The 25,932-nt window shown below is 44.4% G+C and overlaps 8 protein-coding genes across 9 annotated transcripts; 4 read left to right on the top strand and 4 right to left on the bottom strand.

The window, feature by feature from the left end:
• The first annotated feature begins 464 nt into the window (after positions 1-464).
• On the top strand, positions 465-1,477 carry LOC132262856 (protein yippee). Its single transcript, XM_059762300.1, has 2 exons — positions 465-874; positions 940-1,477. The coding sequence occupies exons 1-2, from the start codon at positions 757-759 to the stop codon at positions 1,212-1,214; spliced, it is 393 nt and encodes a 130-aa protein (XP_059618283.1). The 5' UTR covers positions 465-756; the 3' UTR covers positions 1,215-1,477.
• LOC132262857 (mitochondrial import inner membrane translocase subunit Tim9) lies at positions 1,227-1,779 on the bottom strand. Its single transcript, XM_059762302.1, has 3 exons — positions 1,625-1,779; positions 1,479-1,574; positions 1,227-1,416 (listed from the first exon to the last, which is right to left on the bottom strand). The coding sequence occupies exons 1-3, from the start codon at positions 1,673-1,675 to the stop codon at positions 1,279-1,281; spliced, it is 285 nt and encodes a 94-aa protein (XP_059618285.1). The 5' UTR covers positions 1,676-1,779; the 3' UTR covers positions 1,227-1,278.
• Positions 1,780-1,843: 64 nt separating this feature from the next.
• LOC132262854 (mesoderm induction early response protein 1) lies at positions 1,844-3,299 on the top strand. The gene has a single exon (XM_059762298.1). The coding sequence runs from the start codon at positions 2,004-2,006 to the stop codon at positions 3,297-3,299; it is 1,296 nt and encodes a 431-aa protein (XP_059618281.1). The 5' UTR covers positions 1,844-2,003.
• Positions 3,300-3,352: 53 nt separating this feature from the next.
• Positions 3,353-4,647, bottom strand: LOC132262855 (glutathione S-transferase theta-1). Its single transcript, XM_059762299.1, has 2 exons — positions 4,320-4,647; positions 3,353-4,265 (listed from the first exon to the last, which is right to left on the bottom strand). Exons 1-2 carry the CDS (start codon positions 4,541-4,543, stop codon positions 3,809-3,811), a joined length of 681 nt encoding a protein of 226 aa, XP_059618282.1. The 5' UTR covers positions 4,544-4,647; the 3' UTR covers positions 3,353-3,808.
• A 55-nt stretch (positions 4,648-4,702) lies between these two features.
• LOC132262853 (synaptojanin-1) lies at positions 4,703-9,036 on the top strand. The gene is made up of 3 exons (XM_059762297.1): positions 4,703-5,017; positions 5,462-8,652; positions 8,717-9,036. The coding sequence occupies exons 1-3, from the start codon at positions 4,891-4,893 to the stop codon at positions 8,933-8,935; spliced, it is 3,537 nt and encodes a 1,178-aa protein (XP_059618280.1). The 5' UTR covers positions 4,703-4,890; the 3' UTR covers positions 8,936-9,036.
• A 105-nt stretch (positions 9,037-9,141) lies between these two features.
• LOC132262852 (uncharacterized) lies at positions 9,142-17,205 on the bottom strand. The gene is made up of 6 exons (XM_059762296.1): positions 16,454-17,205; positions 16,171-16,394; positions 14,482-16,100; positions 11,883-13,599; positions 10,260-11,814; positions 9,142-9,417 (listed from the first exon to the last, which is right to left on the bottom strand). Exons 1-6 carry the CDS (start codon positions 16,781-16,783, stop codon positions 9,277-9,279), a joined length of 5,586 nt encoding a protein of 1,861 aa, XP_059618279.1. The 5' UTR covers positions 16,784-17,205; the 3' UTR covers positions 9,142-9,276.
• A 1,314-nt stretch (positions 17,206-18,519) lies between these two features.
• LOC132262277 (adult cuticle protein 1-like) lies at positions 18,520-19,278 on the bottom strand. The gene is made up of 2 exons (XM_059761494.1): positions 18,998-19,278; positions 18,520-18,936 (listed from the first exon to the last, which is right to left on the bottom strand). The coding sequence occupies exons 1-2, from the start codon at positions 19,160-19,162 to the stop codon at positions 18,649-18,651; spliced, it is 453 nt and encodes a 150-aa protein (XP_059617477.1). The 5' UTR covers positions 19,163-19,278; the 3' UTR covers positions 18,520-18,648.
• A 115-nt stretch (positions 19,279-19,393) lies between these two features.
• LOC132262275 (uncharacterized) lies at positions 19,394-25,801 on the top strand. 2 transcript variants are annotated; one of them, XM_059761493.1, is made up of 6 exons: positions 19,394-21,733; positions 23,892-24,042; positions 24,614-24,748; positions 24,824-25,027; positions 25,217-25,456; positions 25,545-25,801. In XM_059761493.1, exons 1-6 carry the CDS (start codon positions 21,324-21,326, stop codon positions 25,632-25,634), a joined length of 1,230 nt encoding a protein of 409 aa, XP_059617476.1. In that variant the 5' UTR covers positions 19,394-21,323; the 3' UTR covers positions 25,635-25,801. The 2 variants fall into 2 exon arrangements, with proteins under 2 accessions (XP_059617476.1, XP_059617475.1); XM_059761492.1 differs by having other exon boundaries at positions 24,614-25,027.
• The last annotated feature ends 131 nt before the right edge of the window (positions 25,802-25,932 follow it).

Below are 25,932 nucleotides of genomic sequence, written 5' to 3'. Positions count from 1 at the left end.
AAATTTGGGCAAGAAATGATGTACATATTGCCATTTTTGATGATGAAAAGTGGACAAGTGACAAGTCATTGAAATATTCTCTAGAAAAGTAATTATGTGTTATACTATGTCATTGTTGTGATGAATATTATACAATATTGAAAGAAATGAGAAAAATACATAAATAGTAGGAAATTAAACGTGTTTTCTTTCCCAACGAGCACAATATGCTGAGTCTCAAAAGTTGAGACTCAGCATATTGATATAGTTGATTTTTGTGCTATAGTCCGCAAAAGTTTTAGCTTTTTGGTTGATTCACTAGCAAACTTAGATGTAGATCAGTTAAAGTATTGTTGTGCACTTAAATGCATAGATTTCGCATTATATAAAAAACCATTCCATTTCAATAATATACTTCATGAGTACAACACTCAAGTGTATTGTATAAATGGCGCCGTGCAAATCCACTCAAGAGTTAGTGATTTGAACCGGATTTAGTGAAGTGCATAGAAGTTAGACATTCAAGTTTTCTTACTGAGTTTTTGTCAGAAGAAGTACAATATTTAGCGGAAAAGAGCAGGAAAAGTGATGAAAAATTAGTCTTCGGCTCGTTGGGTTAAGTTTGGCAATTTGAATTCAAATTTTCCCTCTCTTGCACGGAGAAGTGCGCCAGTACTGCTGCGACGGACGATTCGCGAACTGCATCAGCTGACGTTTGTTTTCGCACAAAGAAATCAGTGAAGAAACGCGTGAAAAAGGAATTATCCTCCAAAAATCATGGGCAGAATCTTTCTAGACCATATTGGCGGCACGAAGCTGTACTCGTGCGCGTCCTGCGACACAAATCTGACCAACAAGAGCGAGCTGATCAGCACGAGATTCACTGGAGCGACGGGTAAGTGTGTCCGGGTAGAAGAAAGACTCATCAATCTAATTTTCTGTGCTTTCTCTTCTTTCAAGGTCGCGCCTATTTGTTCAAGAAAGTCGTGAATCTCACATTCAGCAATGTCCAGGAGCGTGTGATGCTCACAGGTCGACACATGGTGAGGGACGTGCTGTGCAAGAACTGCAAGGCGAAGCTGGGATGGATGTACGAGTTTGCCACAGAAGACTCCCAGAAGTACAAGGAGGGGAGAGTGATTCTCGAGCATGCACTCATCTCTGAGTCTGAGGGCTTCCTGGATCCCTTCGGAGCGAACACAGCGCCGAGCAGCTATCGCGACAGGGAACACTAAGAGCCGACGAACTGTCCTTAATCCTTAACTATTTTATTTCCATTAACGCTCTCCCGGAGAACTACTAGCCTGGTAACTGCCCGCTTTTCTGCACCATCGCGAGGGCATTCTCATTGGCGATCATCTGGTACTCCTGGAAGCGCTGTGAGACCCTCTGATTCATCTTCAGGTACTTCTCCATGCAGTTTAGGGCACATCGCTCCTACAAATGTGATTGATCATTCGGGAGGACAGACTTTTTAATAAATCTCTAAGTGTACGCACCTCTTCATTTCTCACTGTTCTGTCCGTGAAGTTCGAGACGCAGTCTATGAAGCACATCTCTGAGAGTTTGTTGTACGACATGAGGAAGTCTGAAAACTACAACAACACGCGTTATGAGTGATTTCCACTGGTGATTGCTACCCTACCGTCTTCAGTTGGTCCTTGTCAAGGGAATCTAGCGGCACCTGAGCAGCCATGGTCGGACGATTGCTGAGAAATTTGTTGTTTTCTTGAGAAAATCTTCCCAGGAGGATTCTTGCAGAGAGTGAGGTTAGGAGAGTCCAACACCACGATTTCACCACAGCGGTGAATATCTGTATGGTTGTCTCGCTCGCACTGATGGAGACGCGCTCGCAGTTTGACAGCGGACGGCGATCGTGCGCGTAAAAAGTTGTCTCTAAACAAAATTTTCCGTGTGTTTTTCACGCCTTTTCGCCGCGGAAAATCCCCAAGGGTGAACCCTCAATCACTGGTGTAGTGTCAGATGATCTCTTGAGCGCTACGCCCAGGGTAAAGTGCGCATTTATGGATTCGAGTGCAATGGAGCACGACAAAACAGCCACCGCTGAGGAGCCGCCGGAAGTGCGGACACTGGAGCCTCCGCCCCAAGTCAGGGCACCATCGCGACGCCGCCGCTCCTCTCCGTCCGCCGCCGGTGTGAAACTGAGGCGCACCAGTGGCCCGGCGAGAACAACTGCGCGCGGTTCTGGAGCGCCTGAAGAGATCCTTCCGGACGCAACGTTCGAGTTGGACGTGGACATGATGGTGCACGATTTTGATGATGAGCGCACCCTCGAAGAGGAGGAGGAGCTGGCCAAGGCGGAGTCTGAGGATCCGAACGCCGAGCTGTCCACGCTGCAGATGGAGTCCGAGATGCCTCTGGATGAGGTGCTGAAGATGTACAATTGCCAGTACTCACGGTCTGGCTCGGAAGCGGAGAGTGACGTGGCGTCGATTTCTAGCGAGGAGGAGGAGGAGGAAGCACAGTCTGCGCTCAGGAAGCTCTATCCTGAGATGCCGGATTCAAGTGGCGCCACGAGAAAAGACTGTGATGACGACGAGGAGTCTCTGGGGGATGATGACTCGGCGCAGAAGGATTTCCTGCTGGGCCACTGTCAGATTGTCATGGTTGGAGCGAAGTGGCAGGCCACAATTCCCGAGGGGCTCACGCCGTATGACGCAGATAACCTTCCTGATGAGGACAAGTTGTTGTGGGATCCCACACCGGTGTCGCCGGAGGCGGTGGAGGGCTTCCTGAAGCGGGCCGCGGACACCGAAGCGGGCCAGAGGCAGAGCCATGCCGAGGGTGATGAGAATGGCATGGATTTGGCCGCTCTGCCGCGTGGGATTCACTTGCGTGACAGCGAAGCAGCGCTCTATTCACTCCTGCACGCCAAATACGATCCCGAGAATGCTCTCAGCAACCTCCAGACGAGTGTGTCACCCACGGCGAGCCGCCCGTGGTCGGAGGAGGAGTGCCGGCTGTTCGAGGAAGGCATCCGCGCGCACGGAAAGGTGTTTCGCAGCATTCACGAGGATTTCCTGCCGCATCGGCAAGTGCCAGAGTTGATTGAGTTCTACTATTTGTGGAAGAAGACAGAGCGGCACGATGTGTTTGCCAATGCGGATCGGCTGCAGAAGAAGAAGTACAAGTTGAATCCGGGAGTGCCGGACTTCAGGGAGGAGTCGCCGGGAGCCACTTCGCTCATTCAGTTCGACTCGAAGCGACTCCAGCCGAGGCGACAGGCCACACTGGGCGCCAGGGAGGATGTGGAGTCCGCCGAGGTGAAGCGGGAGGAGGTGGAAATGGAGCACAACTGAGAGTGTTTCCATCCAGCGACAGATTGTTGCTGAGCCAAAGTGCCTGAAGCCTATGCGAGAGTATTACAGCGACTTCCGCCTCAAATCGAATCCTCTCCATCAGGAGCCAGTGATGTCGCGTCCCGAGATTCATCCACATCCTGGGAAAGCCTGGCAAGCGCATCCTCACACATTCATTTTCGTATGTCTTTTACGGAGCATAAGTTTATTTTAATTCTTAAAATCCTTTAAAGCACTAAAAAATGTAGCATTCTTTCGTTTTGTCAATGTAAAACCATTTTTAGTGTAAATAATTGGTGAGAAAATGCTGGAAAAGTACACACTTTTTTCGTTGCCATTCAAAAGATACCCAAATGCGTGGTGCCATCTCGAAGTGTGGCCAGGAAACGCTAATCTGCGATTCACGCGGAGGCAGTAAACAATGTGTTCAAAGGTCAAGCATTTTTCCCACAGATAAATGAATTGTATTTGCACCTCAACCGGGGATTAACAGGCTCTTAGAGCTCTGCTCACAGCTTCGCAGTCTTCTCGGAGATTCTCTTGAGAATCTGATGGGCCTCATCGTAGTGCGGATTGGTGGCGGCGCGCACCTTGTCCATCCAGGCCGAGAGCCTGGGACGTCCTTTGCGGAAGTCATAGGGCGTGAGGATGAGTTGCTCGATCTCACATGCAGCCCAGATGTCCGCCACCGTGACTTCATTGCCGGCCAGGAAGGGTGTTTTCGCCAGCCAAACATTCTCGATGACATTGAGAGTGTCCTCAACTCGCTTCTGATGCTCAGCAACAGCTTCCGGCGTGGGCTTCTTGCCGGTCATCAGGGGCTTCAGCCAGAGGAGTTGGAAGTACAGAGCGCAACTGATCCGAGTGTTGTTGTGCTGCCACTCGAGATACTCATCAACCTGCGCCTGTTTCTTCGCATCTGTCGGGTACCAATTGTCCGGGATGTTGTGCTTGCTCGCGAGATATCTACAAGAGTTCCATGAGTTATTCCTGTCTGTGACCCCAGGTCAACTGATGTACCTCACAATTGCCACACTTTCTGATAACTTGAAGCCGTTATCATTGATGCAGGGCACTTTCTGGAAGCGATTGACTTCTGTTTTGAACTCTTCGGTGAGGTGTTCGGCCTTCCGCAGGGCTACTGGGGCGCTCTCAAAGGGAATTTTGGCCACCTTGAGAAATATCAGCATCGCCCGCGATGGCTGAGATAGCAAGTCGTAGTAATATTTCACCGGCTTAGACATTTTACACCCACAAATTGACTCTCTGAAATCTTCTTCAGAACTGCGATGAAACCACTGAAAGTTTTTTGAGGTTATGCAACTCACCTTAAATTTTCACCACACTTTCTCCCCACCGCGAAGGCGCCCTTTGAAATCCACTCGGCGCTCACCTCTAGTCCGGAGAGTTTTTTGTTTGGCCGTGGAGAGTAAAGAAGATAATATTGTGGCTCCGCCGAGAGTGCAGAATTTCCAGTCAAATGTGCAATAGAAAGTGAAAGAAGAGCGCAATCAGAAGACCAGTGAGAGGCAGCAGAAGCGATCTTGTGGAGTTTGTGCGCGCGTGAGGAAGTTGCGAAGCAAAAAGCAAGATGGCAATGTCAAAGGGTTTCCGTGTGCTGGAGAAAAAACAACCCCCGAGTCCGCACAGTGTCATCCTTGAGCATCGCAACAAATCCGAGACTCTCCTGTTTGAGTCCCAGGCCGTGGCTGTTCTCTGTGAGTATTGCGCGTCTTCCCGGGCTGTGTTTTGATAGAGAATTTGGGGGCGTTGAAGCGCCCCCACCCTCGCCTTACATAACAGCGATGCACACGAGAATTTATGCTTGAGCGGCGGACTTTGTGGGCAGTTTAGCGTGAAAGACGCCCATTCACTTTCGCTCGAGGTCTCGACTTTCCCGGAATCATTAAGTCTCTTTCCCATGGTTTTGTTTGATGTGAAATCCCGCTACTCAGCTCTTTGCTCTGTCTGCATTATTCATATTGCATTTACTCAGCAGAATTTGCTGAAGCTTAAATATCCATTATATTGTAAAACCTTATCTCAAACCGCCTGATAATTGTGTTGATATCAAACCATTCTCTATATTAGAGCCCATTAGAGTTGTAAAGGACTGTAAAAGGTGATTAACTGATGTGCTGTGTACTTTTTTCTCTTTCCAGCCGCCCAGGAGACAGACGCAATAAGGCGGCAATATGTGAAGATTGCGGACGCCTACGGATGCCTAGGCGTTCTGCAGCTCAATGCCGGCGAGACTTCGGTGCTGTTCCTCGTTCTGGTGACGGGATGCATAAGTGTGGGCAAGATTGCGGACGCTGAGGTGTTTCGCATCACTCAGACGCAATTTGTCTCGCTGCAGCATCAAGTGCTGAGTGAGGAGAAGATCTCTGAGGTGCGGAAGCTCCTCAATTCGGGCACTTTCTACTTTGCATGGAGCACATCGCCGGTGAAGCAGCAGATCTTCGACATAACCATCTGCGCCCAGCGAAAGCGCCGCACAACGGAGACCGACAATCGATTTTTCTGGAATCGAATGCTGCACATTCACTTGATGCGGTACAGCGTGGACTGCGACTTCTGGCTGCTGAGGGCTGTCTGTGGCTCCGTGGAGATCAGGACGGTGTACGCGGGAAGTCGCCAGGCGCGAGCTGCCATCATCTCGCGACTGAGCTGCGAGCGAGCGGGCACGAGATTCAACGTGAGGGGCACGAATGACGAGGGACACGTGGCGAATTTTGTGGAGACAGAGCAAGTGATCTATCTGGACAACGACGTGACATCCTACGTGCAGACGCGAGGTTCTGTGCCGCTGTTCTGGGAGCAGCCGGGCGTCCAAGTGGGCTCACACAAGGTGAAACTCTCTCGCGGCTTTGAGGCCTCAAGAGTCGCCTTTGATCGGCACATGAGCATGATGAGGAATCTCTACAACGCTTACGCAATCGTGAATCTCCTGGGCACGAGTCTGATTGGGAGCAAAGAGGGTGAGGCAATGCTGAGCAATGAATTTCAACGTCATCATAAGGAGTCAGACAACATGGATGTTCCTCACATTGTCTACGATTACCATCAGGAGTGCCGTGGTGGGAATATGTCAGCCCTCGCGAAGTTAAAGAGTCGCCTGGAGAGTCTTTGTGCCCCATTCGGGCTGTTCTTCATTGCGGATGATCAGGTGATGCGAGAGCAACGCGGCGTGATCAGGACGAATTGCTTGGATTGTCTGGATCGCACAAACTGTGTGCAGACATACTTTGGCCTGGATGTGCTGAGTGAGCAGATTGCCCTTTTGGGATTGGCGGACAAGAAGCAGATGATGGGACGATTTGAGGAGGTGTTTAAGCAAATGTGGATCAACAATGGCAACGAAGTGAGCAAGATTTATGCCGGAACGGGAGCAATTCAGGGTGGATCGAAGCTCATGGATGGCGCTCGAAGTGCGGCCAGAACCATTCAAAACAATCTCCTGGACAATTCCAAGCAGGAGGCCATCGATATTCTCATTGTGGGCTCGACGCTGTCGTCTGAATTGGCGGATAGGGCGCGAATTCTGCTGCCCTCGAATATGCTGCACGCTCCGACGCCTGTCCTGCGGGAGATGTGCAAGCGATACTCGGAGTACGTCCGACCGAGACCTCTGCGAATCGCCGTGGGAACGTACAATGTAAATGGCGGCAAGCACTTCCGCTCGGTGGTGTACAAGGATGTCTCGTTGGCTGATTGGCTGCTCGATTCGCACATTTTGGCGCGCACAAAATCGCTGGTGGATGTGAGTCAGGATATTTCGCCGGATGAGGAGGCGATGCCCATAGATGTGTTTGCGGTGGGCTTCCAGGAGATTGTGGATCTCAATGCCAGCAATATTGTGGCCGCCAGTTCGGACAATGCCAAGGCATGGGCTGAGGAATTGCAGCGTGTGATGAGTCGCGAGAATCCTTATGTTCTCCTCACGAGTCAACAGCTGGTTGGCGTGTGTCTGTTTGTGTTTGTGCGCCCGGAGCAGGCACAGTACATCAGAGATGTGGCGGTGGATTCGGTGAAGACTGGACTGGGTGGTGCGACGGGCAATAAGGGTGCTGCAGCCATAAGATTCGTAATTCACGGCACTTCCATTTGCTTCGTGTGTGCTCACTTTGCAGCTGGCCAAAGTCAAGTGACTGAGAGGAATGCCGACTATGCAGAAATTACCAGGAAGATTGCTTTCCCAATGGGCAGATCTCTCAAATCTCACGATTACGTCTTCTGGTGCGGCGACTTCAATTACCGAATAGATATGGATAAGGAGGAGATCAAGGAGTACGTGCAGCAGGGACAACTGGAGCCTGTGCTGGAGAATGATCAACTGCGAAAGCAACAAGAGGCGGGAAATGTGTTTGGGGAGTTTCTCGAAGGGGAAATTACATTCCCACCCACGTATAAGTATGATCTGTTTAGCGATGATTATGACACTAGTGAGAAGTGTCGCGCTCCGGCGTGGACAGATCGTGTTCTGTGGAAGCGTCGCAAGCCACATCCGGACGCTGATAAGTCGCCAAACTGGACAAATGGCCAACTGATCCACTATGGTCGATCGGAGTTAAAGCAGAGTGATCATCGGCCCGTGATTGCTATCATTGACATCGAAGTGTCGGAGATTGATGTGAATTGCCGTCAGCAGGTGTTCCAGGAGGTGATGTCCGATTTGGGACCACCGGATGCCACCATTGTGGTGCAGACAGAAGACGCGGGCGATGATGAGAAGGGCGAGGGGAGTATTTATGATGAGAACATTATGACGGCGCTGATTCAGGAGCTGGCGGAAATCGGTGAAGTGACTCTCGTGCGATATGTCAGGGAGACAATGTGGGTGACTTTCCGGGACGGTCAGTCTGCCCTCACGGCGGCTAGTAAAGAGCGATTGCAGATCTGTGGCGTGGAGCTGCTGCTGAAACTCAAGACGGACAATTGGCTATCTCTGGTGGAGCGAGAGATTGCCATCTGCTCACCAAACACCGTGCCATTCTGTGACAGCAGTCTGACCAACTCTGTCACGCCTGACTACAATTGCTTGGGCATTCCTGAAGTACCAATGCGTCCACCTTCTGCTCCGGGAGTGCCTGCTAAGCCACCGCCGCCATCGCGACCTCCTCTGCCGAAGTCTCCGCAGGCTTCGCCCAAGCATCTGCCCTCGAGAGCCGGCGTGATTAGTGTTACGGCTGATATTCTGGGCAAGGCGAAGCCTGTCGTTCCACCGCCACCGGCTGGAATGCACCCAACTCGACCGCCACCGCCTCCGGTAGTGCCGAGTGAGTCACCAGTGCCGCAATCATCGCCGCCGGCGGACACAGGGGCTATTTATGAGGAGATCAACGATGATATTGTAAGTATTTAGTGCGTAATCTGCATTAAGGCGACTTCTTATTCACTTTCTGTACCCTTTTCAGGACATCCCGAAGCCTCGGGAACCAGCACCAGTATTGCCGCCACAGGCTAACGATGTCTACGATCTCGATTCGACGCCCACTCACAGTCCAGTGAAGAGTGTGCCGCCAGCTGGAGCTCCGCCACCCTTGCCAATGCGTCGCAATGCACCGCCCCCGATCCCAGGTAGGTCAGGCATCCCACCACCCCTTCCGGCACGACCCAGCAACCAAAACCCGTAGATTGTGGAGAGACGACGCGCCCAGAAAGTTACTCACTAGCGAATAATTATTGAAAAAAAAAAAGATTTATCAGAGATAATATTATGATATATTAGTGCAAAGCCAGGTGGAAGTTATCAGGAGAATGCATTCCAAGATATATTTACCTTGTTATTTATTGTGTGAAATCTATATGGAAGTTAGATGAAATGACAAAAGAAATCAAATCAGTTAAACTTATGCTTTATTGATGAATACGACAGATGGACAACAGGCAACAATATGTGCAGAAAACACTAAATGGAAACTATAGTGCAATAAATAAATTATAATGTGTAGACATAATGCGTGTGGAAAATTGGTTAATCCTCCGTTTGTGTGAAGAGGGCGATGACTCTGGCTGAATCGGCGGCGATCGCCAGCAAGTATCCCTCGTTGGCCAAGCTGAAGGGTGTCACTGATTCAATATTTGGATATTGATTGACACAGATAAGGACCCAGCCCTGGAATTGCCAATTACCACCAATTAGCCTCGATTTTTGCCATGTTTTGTGTGTGAAATGCCATGGAATTGCGGGAAGAGGAAGCTTAGATTCTCTGATTTATTCACTCATCACTCTCGCATATCTTGCAATCATTTCATTAGCCATAATAATCAGTCTATTCATTAAACTCTAAAATTACCTCTACAATTACATTTGTTTTAACGCTCTCTAAATTCCGATTCACATTCCAAATAGAATGTATTTCCATATGACTGAGTAGGACAAATAGTTTTTCACTTAATTACCTACTCACAAATAAATGTGAGAATATAATGGAAATGTTCTGTGTTTCAAAGAAAAATAGCACAAATTTCTCACAACATCAAAACTGCATAAATTTGTATGATGAAGAAGGAATTTTGGACAGTCAAACAATACAATTTCAGCAATTTCTTATTGAAACGAAAGAGTACAGAATTATTAAATTGATATAATAATGAGCTGCAGACGAGTGAGTATAGGACTTAGTTAAGGATGAAGTTGAAAATCTCGTCTAGGATTTAAATTCCAATTGATGAAAGCATTGTTTTTGTTTTTCACGGTTTTCAAATTATTTCTCAATTAATCTCTATGTTGACGGTGAAATTTTTCAAGCATAAAATTCACCCTCAAGCAGATGCTTTTCAAAATGTTCCAAAGATTCGTCCATCTAAGGATATTATTAGCAGAAATTTCGCATTGAAAATTAACATGATGGGATTGAATACTAATTATTGGCCAGAGTTCATCGAATTTCCGCGATTCTATTTGTTTTCCCTTAAATTTGCCAGCAAGAAAAATTGGAAAGTTTGTGTACTTACTTCAATGTAGTTGTACTTGTAGATGAGAAAATTATCATTTTCCAGTGTGATAACGAAAAATTGATTTTCCGCCACGGCGAATGTGTTGAGCAGACGAGGAGTTGATTGCAATTTGATGCTCTGGAAAAGTTTAAACTCGCCACTTTCGTCATCCAATTTGTAGATATTCACAAAATGGCTTCCTCTGTTGCCCAGGATAATCATGCCAAGAGCATCATTGCACCTGATCATGCCGTAATTCCCGCCAATGCTGTGGCTGTGTGAAAATTCTGTGGCATTCTTCGTCAGTTTGTACACCAAAATTGAATTATCGAGGGTGTTCTTGGGCACGCCCACGATTAGATGCACGTGCTCCTTGGCTTTCATCACGTGAATTGAGGTGTTTTCAGCAGAAAGTGATATTGTGTGGAGCGTGGAGACAGCTGGGGTGTCTCTATTCACTCTCTCGAGCTGGATTCGTGTCACATTCCCGCGGATTGTGGCGACAATGGCCAGCACTCCGTTGCTGGTCGTCTTGATCTTGAGAAAGGCCATGTAAGAGAGTCCGCCTTGGTATATTTTCTCAATTTTCGCCACCCTTCCAGCGTGTCTCACGGTGAATGTGATTGTGGTGTTCTCGCCTGTCTCAAGCCGTGAAATGCAATTTTGTACGTGATTCCCAGCTGCCATTTCCACGCCACTCCATGCCCTTTGGCTGCCTTTTGACACACTTTCCACACGGCGAATCACCATGTTACTATCCTCGAGCATTTTCACACTGTACCGTCGCGAGCAGAGCCACTCAGTCAGGTTCACCCCGCCGAAATCCACATCAATATTCACAGAACGAACCACTCTGGGGCTCAATCCCGCCATCGAGGCCGTGGAGTTCACGTAGTCAAAGTAGACGAAGCGTTTCTTCTTTGCCACCACAAATGTCGATCCATCGGGAATATTTTGAATTATTCTCTGAATCTCCTCCTCAATGTCTTTCATTTTATGACTCGAGTTTCCCATGTAATTGATTGTGTCCAGGTGAATTCCATTGAGGGATTCCTTCACCTTCAGGGCATTCTTCAGGTGAACTCTCTCGAATCCGTAATCATCTACACTGTGATCCTTATTCAAAAACAGAGAATTGTGATGCATCTCCACGATGTCTCGACTATTTAGATATGAGACACTTGAGGGCCCAAGAAGTCGTAAATTTCCCAGGCACACCTTCTCTCCGGTGACATCTTGCACGTGAGAGGCTCTCTTGAGGAAGAGAGAATTGATTTGTATGCCATTGATGGAGTAAACGTCGGCATAGTCAGCTAAAATCACATCCTTAAATGTAATTAAGCCCTTCAAATCTTGATTCTTCTCTGCCCTCTTCTTCACTCGTTCGTTAATGAGATGATCCAGTGGCATTCTGTCCACAAAGGTCACAGTTAAATTTCCCACAATGGTAAGATTGTTGAAAAATGTGGCTGGAAGATATTTATCGTGGCGTTCAAGGGCTGTGGCGAGATCTTCAGGCAAGACATTATTGATTCTCTTGTGCACCATCAAATCATTCACCTTCAATATATTCCTGGGAATAAACAAGGGATAATTTAGTAATACAATTTATTTGATGTTTGTTTTATATTGAATTCTCACCTGAATGTCCAGGAATCTTCAATGCAAATGCTCTTCTCGCTGCGTCTCAGCATTGTGGCATTGAGCTTAAGTATGTCTATATTGTTTATAATTGGCACATTAAGGTAGTCCTTCGCAATGAGATTTCGCACCCCAATCGGTTGAAGGAAGTGTTTGTGGCCGGTAATCTTTTGGCTGCTCGACGTCCGTCGCACTGAGTCTCGAGACAGGGTCTCCACGGACACATCGTTGAGTCTCATACGGGCTGTGAGATTGTCCACTGAAGCACTCGTGAAGTGCACTTCTCCGCCAATTTCCTGCTCTTCATGAGCATGCAGGGCGTTTGTGAGGATTTCAGTGAGGGGCGAGAGACTGCCGATGAGAGGCCAGTGAGCATCCCTCTCGACACGAAGCTCACTCCACGCTCTGATGTTGGGCATCTTGAGCAATTCGACAATTTGGTCGAAGTCAATGTCAATTCTGCCGAACACGTCGCCACCATTCACCGTCATTTCCTCCACATGCAGGTCCTCGTCGAAGTGCACACTTCCCTCGGAGTCCATCAGGTGTTTCACTCTGACCCCATTTATGGTATCCACATTGATTTTGGGAGCTTTCAGGTGTCCCACCGTCCATTTCTCCTTCACAGTCTGATTCGTGCCATTGACCAGGGCATTTCTCAGCCAATTCTCCACACTGTGACCATTTATTGCACCCGCTGTGAACTCCTTGAGTATCTTGACGTCGCCTGTGAAGTTCTTCGTCCCTCCAACTTGCAGAGCTTTCGACTTGTGAGCCACCAGAGGCAGAAATGCTTCCAGATTGACCCCATTCACGTAGCTGAGCCGTGCATTCCTGCGGAATGTGACATTCCCCTGAATTTCCACGTGGATTTTCATCTTCTCAATATCGCTTATTGATTTGCTGAATGGCACAGTATTCAGCTTTTCCACTTCAATGTCTCGTGATTGGATTTCATTTGCCTGCACGAAGGTGATATTTTGAGCCTCATCGATCATCACACACGATTCAATCAATTCACGAAGGTCACTCGCCAGAACACTATTGATATTCACATTTTTTGCCCCCACAATGAGATTTTCTGCCAAATGCAGGTGGGAAAAGTGTTTCGGACTGGGAAATTCCATCCGAGAGAAATTTCTCAACACCACTTTTGCAATGAGGTCATCATTAAGGTGAGTCGTGATGAGATTCCCCACGTGAATGCGACCCGTGAAGTTCTTCACGCCTTTCACAACTGTTCTCTCATTGACACGCACGACGGACTCACTGACTATGTTGGCCAATGTCTGGCCACTTTCGTCCATCTCAACACTTCCCGCCACATGAGCTGAAGTGAGAAAGAGCGTGATGTTGCCCACTCTTTCTTGGCGTGTCGTGAGAAAATCTCTGGCTGCGTGTTGATTCACAAAGTCAACTTGAAGTTGGGGTGTTGTGATGTTGCCGGAGAAAATCACATTGCCGCTAAAATCCTGATTCGTTCTTACATCCCAAAAGTCCCCGAGGCTGGACAAGTTGAAGGGTTGGTCGACGAAGAAGTTATTTTTGCTGGCAACTCTGAGTGTGCCAACGTGAAGATTTCCCTTTAGCGTCACTTGACCCATATACACTTGAGATAAGTCATCAATATGTGTCCCAATAATTCGATCTGGGCTCTCCTCATCGCCCTCCGAAAGCACCAAATCCCTCGCATACAAGTCGTACAGCTGAATTGGACCTGAAACGCGGGCGGGGAATGCGTGAGTGGGTTGTTGATAAACATGTTCAATATTCAGATTATATGAAAAGTCTCCCTTTCAATGTAATGAAAACGCCAGAAGGGGAGATTCGATGAAAAATCAGAGAGTATATGTTCAATATTTTCAACTACCTGAACACATTTGGCAGAATTTGTCGATATATTCTCGTCAATAATAAATATGTGAACAAGTGGACCTTGTTCAGTCGAGAAATCATCAGAGTCTATCTTTGGAAGTTCACAGAACTCGACCAAGCATTTTCAATTGATATTCAAATCCATTTGAGTAATCAGTAGATAATTAGCATTACGGAGAATAGTTTTAGCAGTAGATATAACATTTTGCCTTCATTTTTCAATGAAAAATCAAAGACCTTCTACCAAATAAGTCACATGCATATTTTATGATATTTACAAAATCTCTCTTGAATCATTTCTTCGAAAGAGGCTTTCCTGATTTTTTATTTGAAAGCAAATCACTGCTTGCGATATTGCTTCTCAATCTATGAAAGTTGAATGTACAGTAGCGGTTATTAATTTTGGACATCTAATTTTAGGACTATTTTCATTGATCAATGAATTTTAATTTCTCAATAAGAATTATCTACATATAATTCGATAAGAAATATCGAACTTTTAGCACTGAAAGGAAAATTGGCCTAAATTTCTGGGGTGTCCTAAACAAATTTTCACTTCTGTATGTGATGTCTTGAGTAGCCTTTTCTTCCCCTGTATAAATTGATTTGTGACATTTAATTTGCATTGTGGAATTTGCAATTCAATTTTGCGAAAGCTCCTTAGGGAAATCCACCACTAATACGCCTGTTCGGGCTCAAATACACCCACATTAGAGTCTCCTACCTTCGAGATGATTATCCTTTCCGATGAGTGCCAAATTCTTCTCACTGAATTCAATGCCGTTCACTGTGTCAACCTCAAAGTGCTCCACCCGGAATTGATTGATGCGAATGGTGGAATTGATGATTTGATTTGTGTGCAGCGACACAAGGTTGTCTGTGGCTTTACTGTTGATGGTTTCCGCCTTCGCGTCTTTCACTGTGGTCACATTGTGGAAAGTTAAATTTCCATCAATCTCACGAGAGGAATTACGCAAAAAGAGGGAGTGATAGAATGAATCGAAGTCCATCCCCTGAATTTTCTCCACAATCACTTGATCAACATGTAAACCGGATGAATGAAGACTGCGTCCCTTGGCGAACTGGCCTAAGAAGTCGTCAATGTGAATGGAATTGATGGAATTCTTCACGATTAAGTTCTTGTAGCTAGCATTGTGGATGGTCTTGTTCTGCAGGAGTGAATGAGAACTGTTGTGGAGAACTTGCTCCATGTGAATTCCATTGACGGTGCCAGATACATATGCATTTGCCACGCGGAGGCTCTTCAGTGCAGTTATGGTGACATTTTGGGCACTGGACGATCTTTTCAAAAGAACTTTTGTCCATTTATCACTGTTTGTTCGCAAATTTCTTACGCGAATTCTTTCGGCATTGATTGAAGTCAATTTTTCACCATTCGTCCTAGTTTGGTTGCCATCATCTCTGCGTAGTCGATTCGAATTTTCCAGGGAACTCCCACTATTTGTCTCCAGTTTCAATTTGTGTGCATTGAGATGAGCCACATTTTTCAGTAGTTCCGTGGGTGTTTGTGAAATATTCATTGGTACTTTTGCCAGTTCAATAGTAACATTCTCTCTCACTCTAGTAACATTACTCACAGTCAACTTCCCGGAGAGCTCGACTGGTCTGTCTTGGCGCAAAATTAGCTGATTGAGTGCTGACATTTTCGTGATGCTCCCATAAATTGCGCCAAATTGTCTCTTCAGTTGATTAGCACAACCGAGGAATCTCGTGAATGATTGAATCTCATCCAGGTGTCGCCCGGATGGCTGCTCGCTGTCCTCATTGCCACCCACTTGGGTGATTTTAATGAAATTGAGTCTCGTGTGTGGCGGCTCCAGGAAGACCGACACAGCCCAAATTGTAGCGCTGTCGTGCACTTTGTGCAAATAAATTCGTGCTGTGGTACAATTAATTGATCGAATTGGCATTAAATCCACGCGATTGCTCACAAATAGTGTGTGATTAAATCGATAAATTATCACATTGTGCCCAGTGTGAAAATCATGGAAATCACCGGACAAATTAACACGCCGCCAGTGATTGAAGCGTCTCTCCATCCACTGATAAATGTCACAGTGGTGAGATAATGAGCAGATGAGTAGAGAGCTGTTGTCTGACGTCTTGACGAACCGCACGAATTGCCCGTGAGCGTGGAGGGTCTGGAATTGGCTGAGATTGTATCCGTCCAGCAGGTGAATCTCCACCTTTTCCCGCCCACGATGGACCGTCGCAATGGCAGCACGCTCATTATCATGCCAATTAGTGTGCAACACATTAGTCATCCCGGAAACATATTGATGAACTACTTCCTTGAAGTGCATTAGGTGCCAAGTGAACAATCTGAGGGGTTGAGTGGGTGGCAACATATAAATATTAATGAGAAATTCGTCACACTACTCTGGCGTCTCACCTCAAAATTCCCCGATATTCGCTTATTTTGGTCACGAGCAGACAGAAGAGCTCCTCACGCCGGTGATACAGGGCAATTTTCACGGGAATCTCCTCAATTATGCTAATTTTCTGAATGGGTGGCAAGAAGTTTGCGCCAGATCTGTCCAAGGCCACTTTGTAGACATTGTAGTGGGTGGGGAACGCCAGTACGATGATTATTTTGTCATCAGTCCAGAAGGAAGCCTGAAGAGCGAATTATTAAAGTAGCAATTATTTGTATCACAGGGTGTGGCAAAATTCACCTTTGCATCCAGCGGCGGAGCAGCGAAATCTCCAAGAGTGGCCAGTTTGGCCAGAGAACTTTCACTATCATTTGTGTTTATAACATAAAGATGATTCTCTTGCAGCATCAAGAGATTAAACTCCGTCTCGATGATGATGTTCTTGCAGTTGAAATTCACATTGAGAAACGAAACGGAAAACTGCTTTTCATCCTCACTATCAATATCAATCTCATTCTGAGAATCCTCGACAGAGAAGTCTCCCAATTCACGCGCTGCATTGTCATGCACGGAAAATGCCCGTGATGCTGCAAAAAAGTGCAAGAGAATCAACACTAGTCGCACATTCATCCTTCACCACTCACGAAATGCCACTGAAATTGGATGGTTTGGGGAGGAGATGCAGTGAAATTGGCCAGCAAATCTCGTCATAATTATCTAAACAGGCCCAAACAGTTATTCTTCACTCCACCAATCGATAGGTTAAATATTGCCCCAGACTGCAATCCATATAAAGTGCTTCCCATCTGCATTGCTAAACGATTTAGCACATGAAATTTCACACTGACACAATTGTAAAATATTTGGTGTAAAAGCAATCAAAACTCGCCCAGGAAATTCTTGGAGGCTTGTCAAGATCTCTCTCTCTGTTTCTCTCGCATGGATTAACCTACTGAATAAATTATTTCAGCAAGAACTTGATTTGCAACGGTCAAACTCACCCAACGACTCTTTTGTCTCCAACAAATTTATTGGACTTGCAGGAAGTGGAGCAACTTCTGGTCGCCAAAGAACACAAAAAATGGTTCAATGGCAAAAATCACGTAATACATATTTAATCGTTGTTCGAATAATACATTCTTGGCGCAATGAAAGTATGAGAAAAAAACAAGAAATTTCGGGAATTTCTTGTTTATCGCTATCGATTTAATCACATTTGAGTTCACTTTCTAAGTTATAAATCAACATTCGCCGGCGATTTGCGGTCATGAGTTGTTTTCTGGAATCTTAACAGCACAATTTTCAGCAGCTTAATGAATATTATCTTCAATTATACACTGGAATTGCCATCATTGAGTGATCGATCAATTAATCTGATGATAATTACCTTTAATAAGGTAATTGATAGATGTGCAAATGATATGTCTTTGTGAATTGTAGTGAGTGTGAAGTTTGTGCATAAATTTGCATTCTAAATGCATCACCAGAAGGTGTGCTTGCAAATCTCATGCGTGAATAGCAGAGAAATTGCTAATTAATTATTACAATTCCTTCTGGTTTTATAGGAAGAGAAAGATAAATTTACAAACACTCCATATGTCGCAGTGTTCAGGCTCAATTACTTTCTATTTATAGGACTATTCTTCAGATTTTCTAGGACGAATATTTTTAGAATTGTATATATTTCCTTTTCACAGGATATACGCATTTCTTTTACTTTTATTTTCGCATCTCTTTTAAGTGGGTCATATACATTTTACATATTGAAAAAAATTTTTGTTGTTCATTTTGGTTTTGTCCAGAATTCACACTAGAAAATTGTTACGGTGAGAATATCTGTCGCATCTCACTTAAGCGGTTGAGCAATTGCCGCATTTATAGCTTCAGCGAGTCCATCATACCTTTCATACAGTTTATATCAATTCTATGGAGTTGTCCTAATCAATATTGACATCGCCAAATGTTTCAACCCTCATTGACTACAGCGACTGTTATTATAGATATTAAAATAAAACTAGGTTGAAATGCAACAGTTTCGTCATAATCGCATCCACCTTGACTTTATCATTCCTTGTGAAAATGTCACGCATCATCCTTTCACTCTCAGGACTTGTCTTCCGTATTGCAGATTTTTTTCAGAAGGACAACATCCTCCGTTTTTGAGTTCTTCAACCGTTTTATAGGTTTTATACAAGTGGAAGTCGCTTGTTGTAGGCATTAGAACCACGTTGTGGTTCTCGTAGTTAATGACCACAATGGCTCTGCAGAGAGATTCTGATGAATGTGATACTCAGTCGTGTCGTTTTTAAACACCACACCGCGATTCATTGACAGAACCACTTCCTGAATTATGGAAAAGTCACAAATTTACTTTGAAATGTCTTTTAATTCCACACAAAACATTTTCTCTACCAATTTCTCTGTTGAGTTCACAAATAAATTATCTGACTGTTTACGGTGGCGATGGAACATCCTCGTGGAGTGGCGGGTTGCATTTACAAGGTTCCTGGGGCAGGGGCCAGGTTGATGGACGAGGCGGAGTGCAGATGACCGGGCAGAGGAGCCACATGGACGGATCCGCGGTTAGCGGCGACGTAGCTGCCTTCGTGAGCCAGGATGGGAGCCGGAGCGGCGTAGGCGAGAGGAGCAGAGTAGGCCAGGTGAGCACCGGCCCAGTAGGGGGAGGCAGCGGGCCACACTCCGTGGGAGTAGGCGTAGGGATGAGCCAGAAGAGAGGCCTGGGAAGCAGCAACGGCGAAGAGCACGAGAGCGCACACGATGAACTGCAAAAGAGTGGACACTTTAGCACACGGCGCGATGCACTCACGAGGAATGCAAGCATACCTTCATGGTGATTGGATTTGAAGTGGACTTCTTGGAGTTCTTGAAGACTGAACGTAAGACAATAGACTGATGCCTGACACTGAGACAGGCGGCATATTTATAGGTCGATCGGCGGAGCGAGAATTTTCCTACCACACTTTTGACTCCCTGTATGAATTTCTTCATTCAGCACATTCCAAATAACACCTGTGATAAATTATCGTCCAAACAGGGCGATTCACACTGATTTTTCTTGCCACAACAGTCGCGACAACAATCACCAGCGTTCGCGTCGAGCTGCGGCACATAGAACGAGATGATAATGAATCGAGAAGTGAAGGTTTGCTCAATGAATGACATAAAATTTTACAACTCTGATGCGATCCGCCTTCTCAATCAGACCGGCACAAAAAGACCGCGGAAGCAGCTTTTCAGAGCTGTTTACATTGCGCATTGCTCGTCGCCAAATAGCCAATTGGACCATCGAAGGAGTTGTGTTTTTTTTCTTCAAATTCTCCGTCACCCTGTCAATTAATTATATACTTGCTGTCCGCACACCATGTGCGGCTGGTTCAAGTGACTTCTTGTACGATAGACACGGATACACCTAATGTCATTTGCATGGCTTAATTGTGCTCACTTGCAGCTGAGTGTTGAGGTGAGTGACGAAAAATGGAGTTGAGTCACAAACACCAAGAGTTCTTTCAGTGGCTCAACGCCTCGGCTGTAATGCGGATGTATTAATAATTGATAAATTATTTTTGCCTGTCCACGACCACACCAATGGTGAATTGTCTCTTAGCCGTGCGCGCCCAGTAATTATATTGCAAACACCATAAATAAATTCTTGCTATATCGAGTCTCGGATCTCTTATAGCTGCTGGTGAGATGTGACATTGATCTTGTGGGTTTTCTGTATCTCACAACTGGAGTAACTTGCATTCACTATGTTTACCATATGCACACCATGTCTATAATTGGCGAGAAGCATGATAAATTCCGCATGAAATGCATAAATCAGTGTGATTTCGTCCCTCATTGATTTCATGAGGGCAATTCACAGTATTTACATAATGTATGCGCCAAAAATAAATCAAATGTGTGTTGATAGATAATTAGGGATGATTTGAAGTAAATATTTGGCCTTCTAAAAAGGGAGGAAAATGTTTACTCAACAGAATTCTAATGAAAGAAATACGCTGAAAAGTGGGTGTCTGACAGAGAAGTCAATTCCTTCTAATTGTACAACGAATGGTGAGTTGAATGAATGACAAAAAACTTGTATCTGGAAACTACCAGTCTTTGTCCGAGATTGTCTCTCAACTATTTTCCTCCCGCAGTCAATTTGAGATTGCCTTACGAAATTCCCCAAGAGAATTGCATAATGTGGGAGATTTGTTGATGCTTGATAGAGCTAATGGAAGTCCGTGTTCACAGAGAGTGCATATTTCAATGGAAATTCCTTAGTATTTCCTTCCAGGCATTGCAAAATTTGACCAATATGTGTTAGATGAATTTTTAATCCGACAACTTATTGCAAAAATCTAATTTATTTATTTTCTTCTGCGTCATCTCAGTTGTCAAATTGAGATTAAATTACAGAGAAAAACGCCTTGAGTCATTATTGTTTGACTTTGCAACAGTTCAACTGTATTGCTGAAGATGATGGAATAGGAGAAAAGCGATATGTACTCAATTTAGCAACTATACACAGTTCTTCTCTATTGAGATTCTCAGTGAAACTCAATATTCTTTTGTCCTCCTCGAGCATTTCACGGGAAATGTAGCGATGAAAATCACCGACTTTAGAGACACAAATCTCTTTTGTCTCCGCCGTGCTGCATTTAATGGAACTTATCGTTTCAGGCGATAAATCACATTATGCAGGTACACAAAGTTCCGCTCATTCAGATAAAAGTCAAACACTTAGCGTGCAGAGATGATGAAGCTCATGAATATTGCGCGCTTCGTAGTGAAATCAATGGCAGATTTTGAGGGCAGAACTCAATAAGACGTACGTGATGAATGTACGAATATGACTTTGATGTAAATCGGCATGTCAGGGGATGTAATGGAGTGTATGGGAATCCATAAATGTGCATGAAACACACACAAGGTGGCGAATATAGCGTGTAATAAACAACAATCAACACCAAATATATTGATAACATCATCACTAGGGAAACTTTTTATATAAATTCCCAGTACGAATCGACGGTGGGAAGGAAATTATTTCACCATCGCACTCTCATTTTAAAGGTGGAAACCTCGGCAAATCCACTTCGCCTCCAGAGTTTTCTCTCTTCTGCCCACCAATCAACGTGATTATAATTGGAGAACAGTCAAAATGGGTGATAGTGGATTTTGGTTGAATCTCGATTTGTTCATTGATCGTCAGAATGAGGCTTTGGATAATTGGCTGGGCGGGAAGGCGATTTCCCTCAACTCTCCACAAGAGCCGGAAGAGCCGAAGAAACGGGATAGCAAGCCTGTGCTGGAAGTTCAAGAGTCATCGGATTTAGGTGAAAATCCAACAATACATTCAATGAAAGTCCTCACGTCGGCCATTCTGGCCACACGGAAGAAGAAACCACGGAAAATCCACGTTAAATCCAACGGCTCGACGCCAGAAAGCAGGGCCAGTGGACGGGGCAAACGGACAGCCAAGAGATACTACAAATTGCGAAAGCTGCGAAAAAAGAAGAAACCATCGCAAGAGGATGAGGGCCTCGTTGTTGGACCAATTGTGGACTGCAGGTGAGCGATGATGTTCCCTTTTTATCGCCCTAAACACTCGCAGAGCTGAGAAATGGCAATATAAATCTATAGGTGAATTTATAGTCGCCGCACACGGAGTCTTTTATGGTTTTTCACCTATAGGAAATTGACCCAAATCATCAAAAGCTTATCAGCTTTCATGAAATGCACAAATTCCAATTGGTGCATTTCTCAGAATTCGAAACAATTTCGCAAGAATCCCACAGAAAATTCAGCGCATTTTGCGGTGTGTTTTATTCGACAAGTGCACATTTTCTTTAGGCATTCCTAGCATTTATAGTGTCTCTTGAGTGAGAGAATGTCAAAAGGCATTTCCCCAGGGAACGCATTTTCCCCACATGAGTAAAAATACTGGAAAAAACCTCCCCTGCCGAGGGCACACACACGTTTCTTTGCAATTTTAAGTGAAATTGGAGCTAACGGGTTGGAACCACGCAACTAAATAATAAACTCAATAGATAACCATATACAATCCCACAAGGAGCATGTATACATAAAATACATGAAATGATCCTCATATAACTGATTTATAAAGCATGTTTCGCTTTATGCTATATTTTCATTCATTGTGTATTTATTGGACATTTTGGAAATTATGAGAAGTCCCTTTTCCCATTCGCTCAGGGAGTTCCCAATTTTGTGACACGTACACGAGATATGAAGAACTGAGGGAGCAAAAGGGAGTGAAGAAGGGTCTTTTGCTGAACTTTTGGCACTGCAGTTCATTTTAAAAAATGACCCACACACACTACATTGGCAAGAAGAAACATCAAGATTAACGTGCACATGAGACTCTCGAGGTTTAACACCCACAGAGTCTCAAACAGTGACTCCAAAGCGTGAAAGTATGAAAGTTAGTGCTCTTTCGGGCACAATAAATTGATAATTTGATATATTTACAAGTTCTCGTGTGCTGAAATAACCCACCCTCCTACCAATGAAGGTTACAGAGTCACATTGGGGTGATGAAACGAATACATTTTCCACACATTTATTATATTTTATACATATGTATGTGAAAAAAGTGCCTGAAGCTAATTTTGTATTAATCTGCTGGCGGAGAAGCATGAAAAATCTAACTTTCACTTCACACGCAAGATTCCTTCTCTCTCTCTGTTCAATGAAACATCGCGATACCATCAGACACAAACGACACAAACAATACTCAAGACAGTATAACGGCCGAAATGACATTATTTTATGAAGACAATGAATTTAGAAATAGAAGCTCTTCTTTTCGCTTCGACAACACTTTGCACATGGCAAAAAGGAGGGAAGGAACCATTGACCTTCATAGATATTTGCATAAATGAGTATTTAATGTCTTCCAAATGAGTTCTGTGGAGCCTTCCGCGTATTTGCATAAAGCTTTCCTTTTCTGTGAATGGAATAGCTTATAGGCCGGAATCGAGAAGAAGCAATATGAATTCTTCATTGATTTTTCATTAGAAACTTTTGAGGCTAATTATGGGATAAATTCTTTTTTTTCACCATCTGTTGCATTGAAAGGCGGTTTAAAAGAATAGAACAGGGTGACTTGAAAGTAGTTCCAAACATGCACAGAAACGGTGTCAGTGCAAATGATTTTTCTGACACCATTTAAAATAAAGGAATGTTTATTTCCCACAATTTAGCACTGCCAAAGCAATTTCGCCAATTATTCCATTCCGCACGTGTTGGAAAATGAGAAAAAATTCACCACATAGTCTGAATATCACCGTATCACGTGGCTAAATCAACAAAATTATACATATGTACAATGTTTGGGGTGTTGCGAGCAAAGGTGTATAGTGAGACTTGAAGCTTTCCTTAAGTACGTGACTCAGTTCTCGTGTAGAATTGTGCTTGTGAGCACACAAAAATAAATTTCTCCTATCATATTCGTCTCTCAGTGGAAAGCATTTGACATCCGCCCCAATAAAGGCCGAAGTGATAATGTGAGATATTTTATAGGATGAGTTAAATGTTAAATGCTCTCTCTTTACACCCTTGTTGAGTTCGAGATGATCAGAGGAAAAGTTCCGTGAAGTATTTCTCATTCACTGTGTTGTGCTGAAAAGTTGGGGAGTTCATAAAGAAATTTACACTTTGTGTGACATTTGAGATGGAGGGCTGAAATTAAAGTTATCTTCCACAGCTTCAATTTGCCACGAGTGAGTAGTCAATTGGAAAGACTCATGGGCACGAACGTCGTTCGACTCACGGATCGCAAATATATGCAAGAACTTCGGAAGAGGATCAAGGAGGACTACAATGTTGTGCTTCACAAGCGTATCGCTCAGAGGGAGGTAAGCGAGGATGTGCACGAAAGATTTCAAGGGTTAAATTAGCTTACATTTGAAGAACAGTATATTATTAGGAGCGATCAAAGCAGTATTTTTCTTTCAAAAAATTTACCAATCCTCTGAGAAAACAGCACATTAAATAGCATGTATTCGAAATGTACAAACAAATTTATGTATATCAAGCAATAAGAATATTTATACCCTGTGATTTATATTCCATGCCATATGAAGAGCATATCTGGGCGTATTGATTATGTAAATTTGTGGCCCCAACCAAATCTTTCAGCTATATTTTTATTTATTAGATTCCACTTCGATTTTTGCACACCCCCTCAGACGGAACGGAAAATATACCTGAAGGGGTTAGATGAATATCTCAATTTTCATGGTTTCATGGTGTTGTATTAAAGGTTTGCCTTAATGGAATCTCATTCTTTTTCTCTCTTCTTTCCTTTCAATCAATGATTGAGTCATTAGATACGGAATGGGAAAAAGCCACTTGTTGATTCCACATTTGCATATGACAATCAACTATCATGGCGCGAAATATAATTATGCCCTCTGTTTTTATCAGGCTAAGGAAGTTGAACGAACACGAAATCTCCTAATCGAGGGCTACGCTGGAAATAACTCCAATTCCACAGAAAGTCCACCCTTGGTTCTGATTAGTAAGCAAACCCACAGCGATATGGCTCGAAGGCGTGCAAAAGTGAGGGAGTTATTACTAAGTAATCCCCCACAAATATTTGTCCTTTTTGTAAATATATTGCTTCTAAATTTAAAGTTGAAGACTGTCCGCGAGAGAAATGCTGAGAGGCTCGTTCGGCAGGGCATCAAGTGGGAGAAGGAGCGACTGGCCAACTTGGAACTTGAGCGACAGCGACAAATTGAGGCGCAAAAGAAGCGCGAAGAGGAGTTAATGATTGGACATGAGGAGAGATTTGCTAAAATCGGTCAAAGCACCAGAATTCAGATACAAACTGATAAGGTGAGAGTCAAACTGTGGGCGTTCTTAAGTCCATGAATATTGATAGAGATGCAAATTTGGAGACTTTAGACACAATCTTGAGTTGTGATAAAGGAGATTCAGCCAAACGAGCTGAGATTGAAAGAGCAAACAGCTGGAAATTTCTTGCAAACTGGATATCAAACATTTACTTTCCAACCTCACTTTCAGTGGGGACGAAGAGATGATGATGATGAATTCTCAGAAACCGACAGATATGACCACGGTGATCTATCGAGTGGTGTCAACAGTGACACAGACGACATGGGTTCCCGGGAATTTGATGTGGATGAGACAAATGTACCTGAAATCAATGGAACATCGCACGAAAGGGAAGCCATTACGAAGGATGAGGCACTGGAGCATCTACAGTATGAGGATCCAGCTATAACGCTACTAAAAGCAACTGATGTGAGTGCCACTCAAATTAATCCCACATCACTGATTTCTATAACAATATATATTGTTTACTCTTTCACCTTTTATTCCGCTGCTGCAGAATGTGGATGACCTTTACGCTCTCGCAGATGAAATAATAAGTGGAAGTTATGGGAAGAATAATAGCCACAGAAATGGAGATCACAATTAGCATTGGTGGTAAATGGAACATTATTGGTGAAAACTCTTAGGAGAAAGAATTGATATTAAGTGGAAATTGTCTGTTGTAATGGATTTTTAGACAGATTTTGTTGTATCTCTGTTGAACATATCAAAATATTAGGACACAATAAAGACATAAGGCTCTCTATGATTGAACTTAACTTGCTTCTCTCACTCACTATGCAATTTCCTCAACTCTATTATCAATTTCCGGAGGCACGCGCGTCTCTTATAATGTGATTATCGTATGCACACTCTGATGCAGCCACTTACCTTAACACATTAAA

This window comes from Phlebotomus argentipes, unplaced genomic scaffold (assembly GCF_947086385.1).
Source record: "Phlebotomus argentipes unplaced genomic scaffold, Phlebotomus argentipes genome assembly contig_15, whole genome shotgun sequence".
Classification (NCBI taxonomy): Eukaryota; Metazoa; Arthropoda; class Insecta; order Diptera; family Psychodidae; genus Phlebotomus; species Phlebotomus argentipes.
This window is presented reverse-complemented; position numbering and strand designations above follow the sequence as displayed.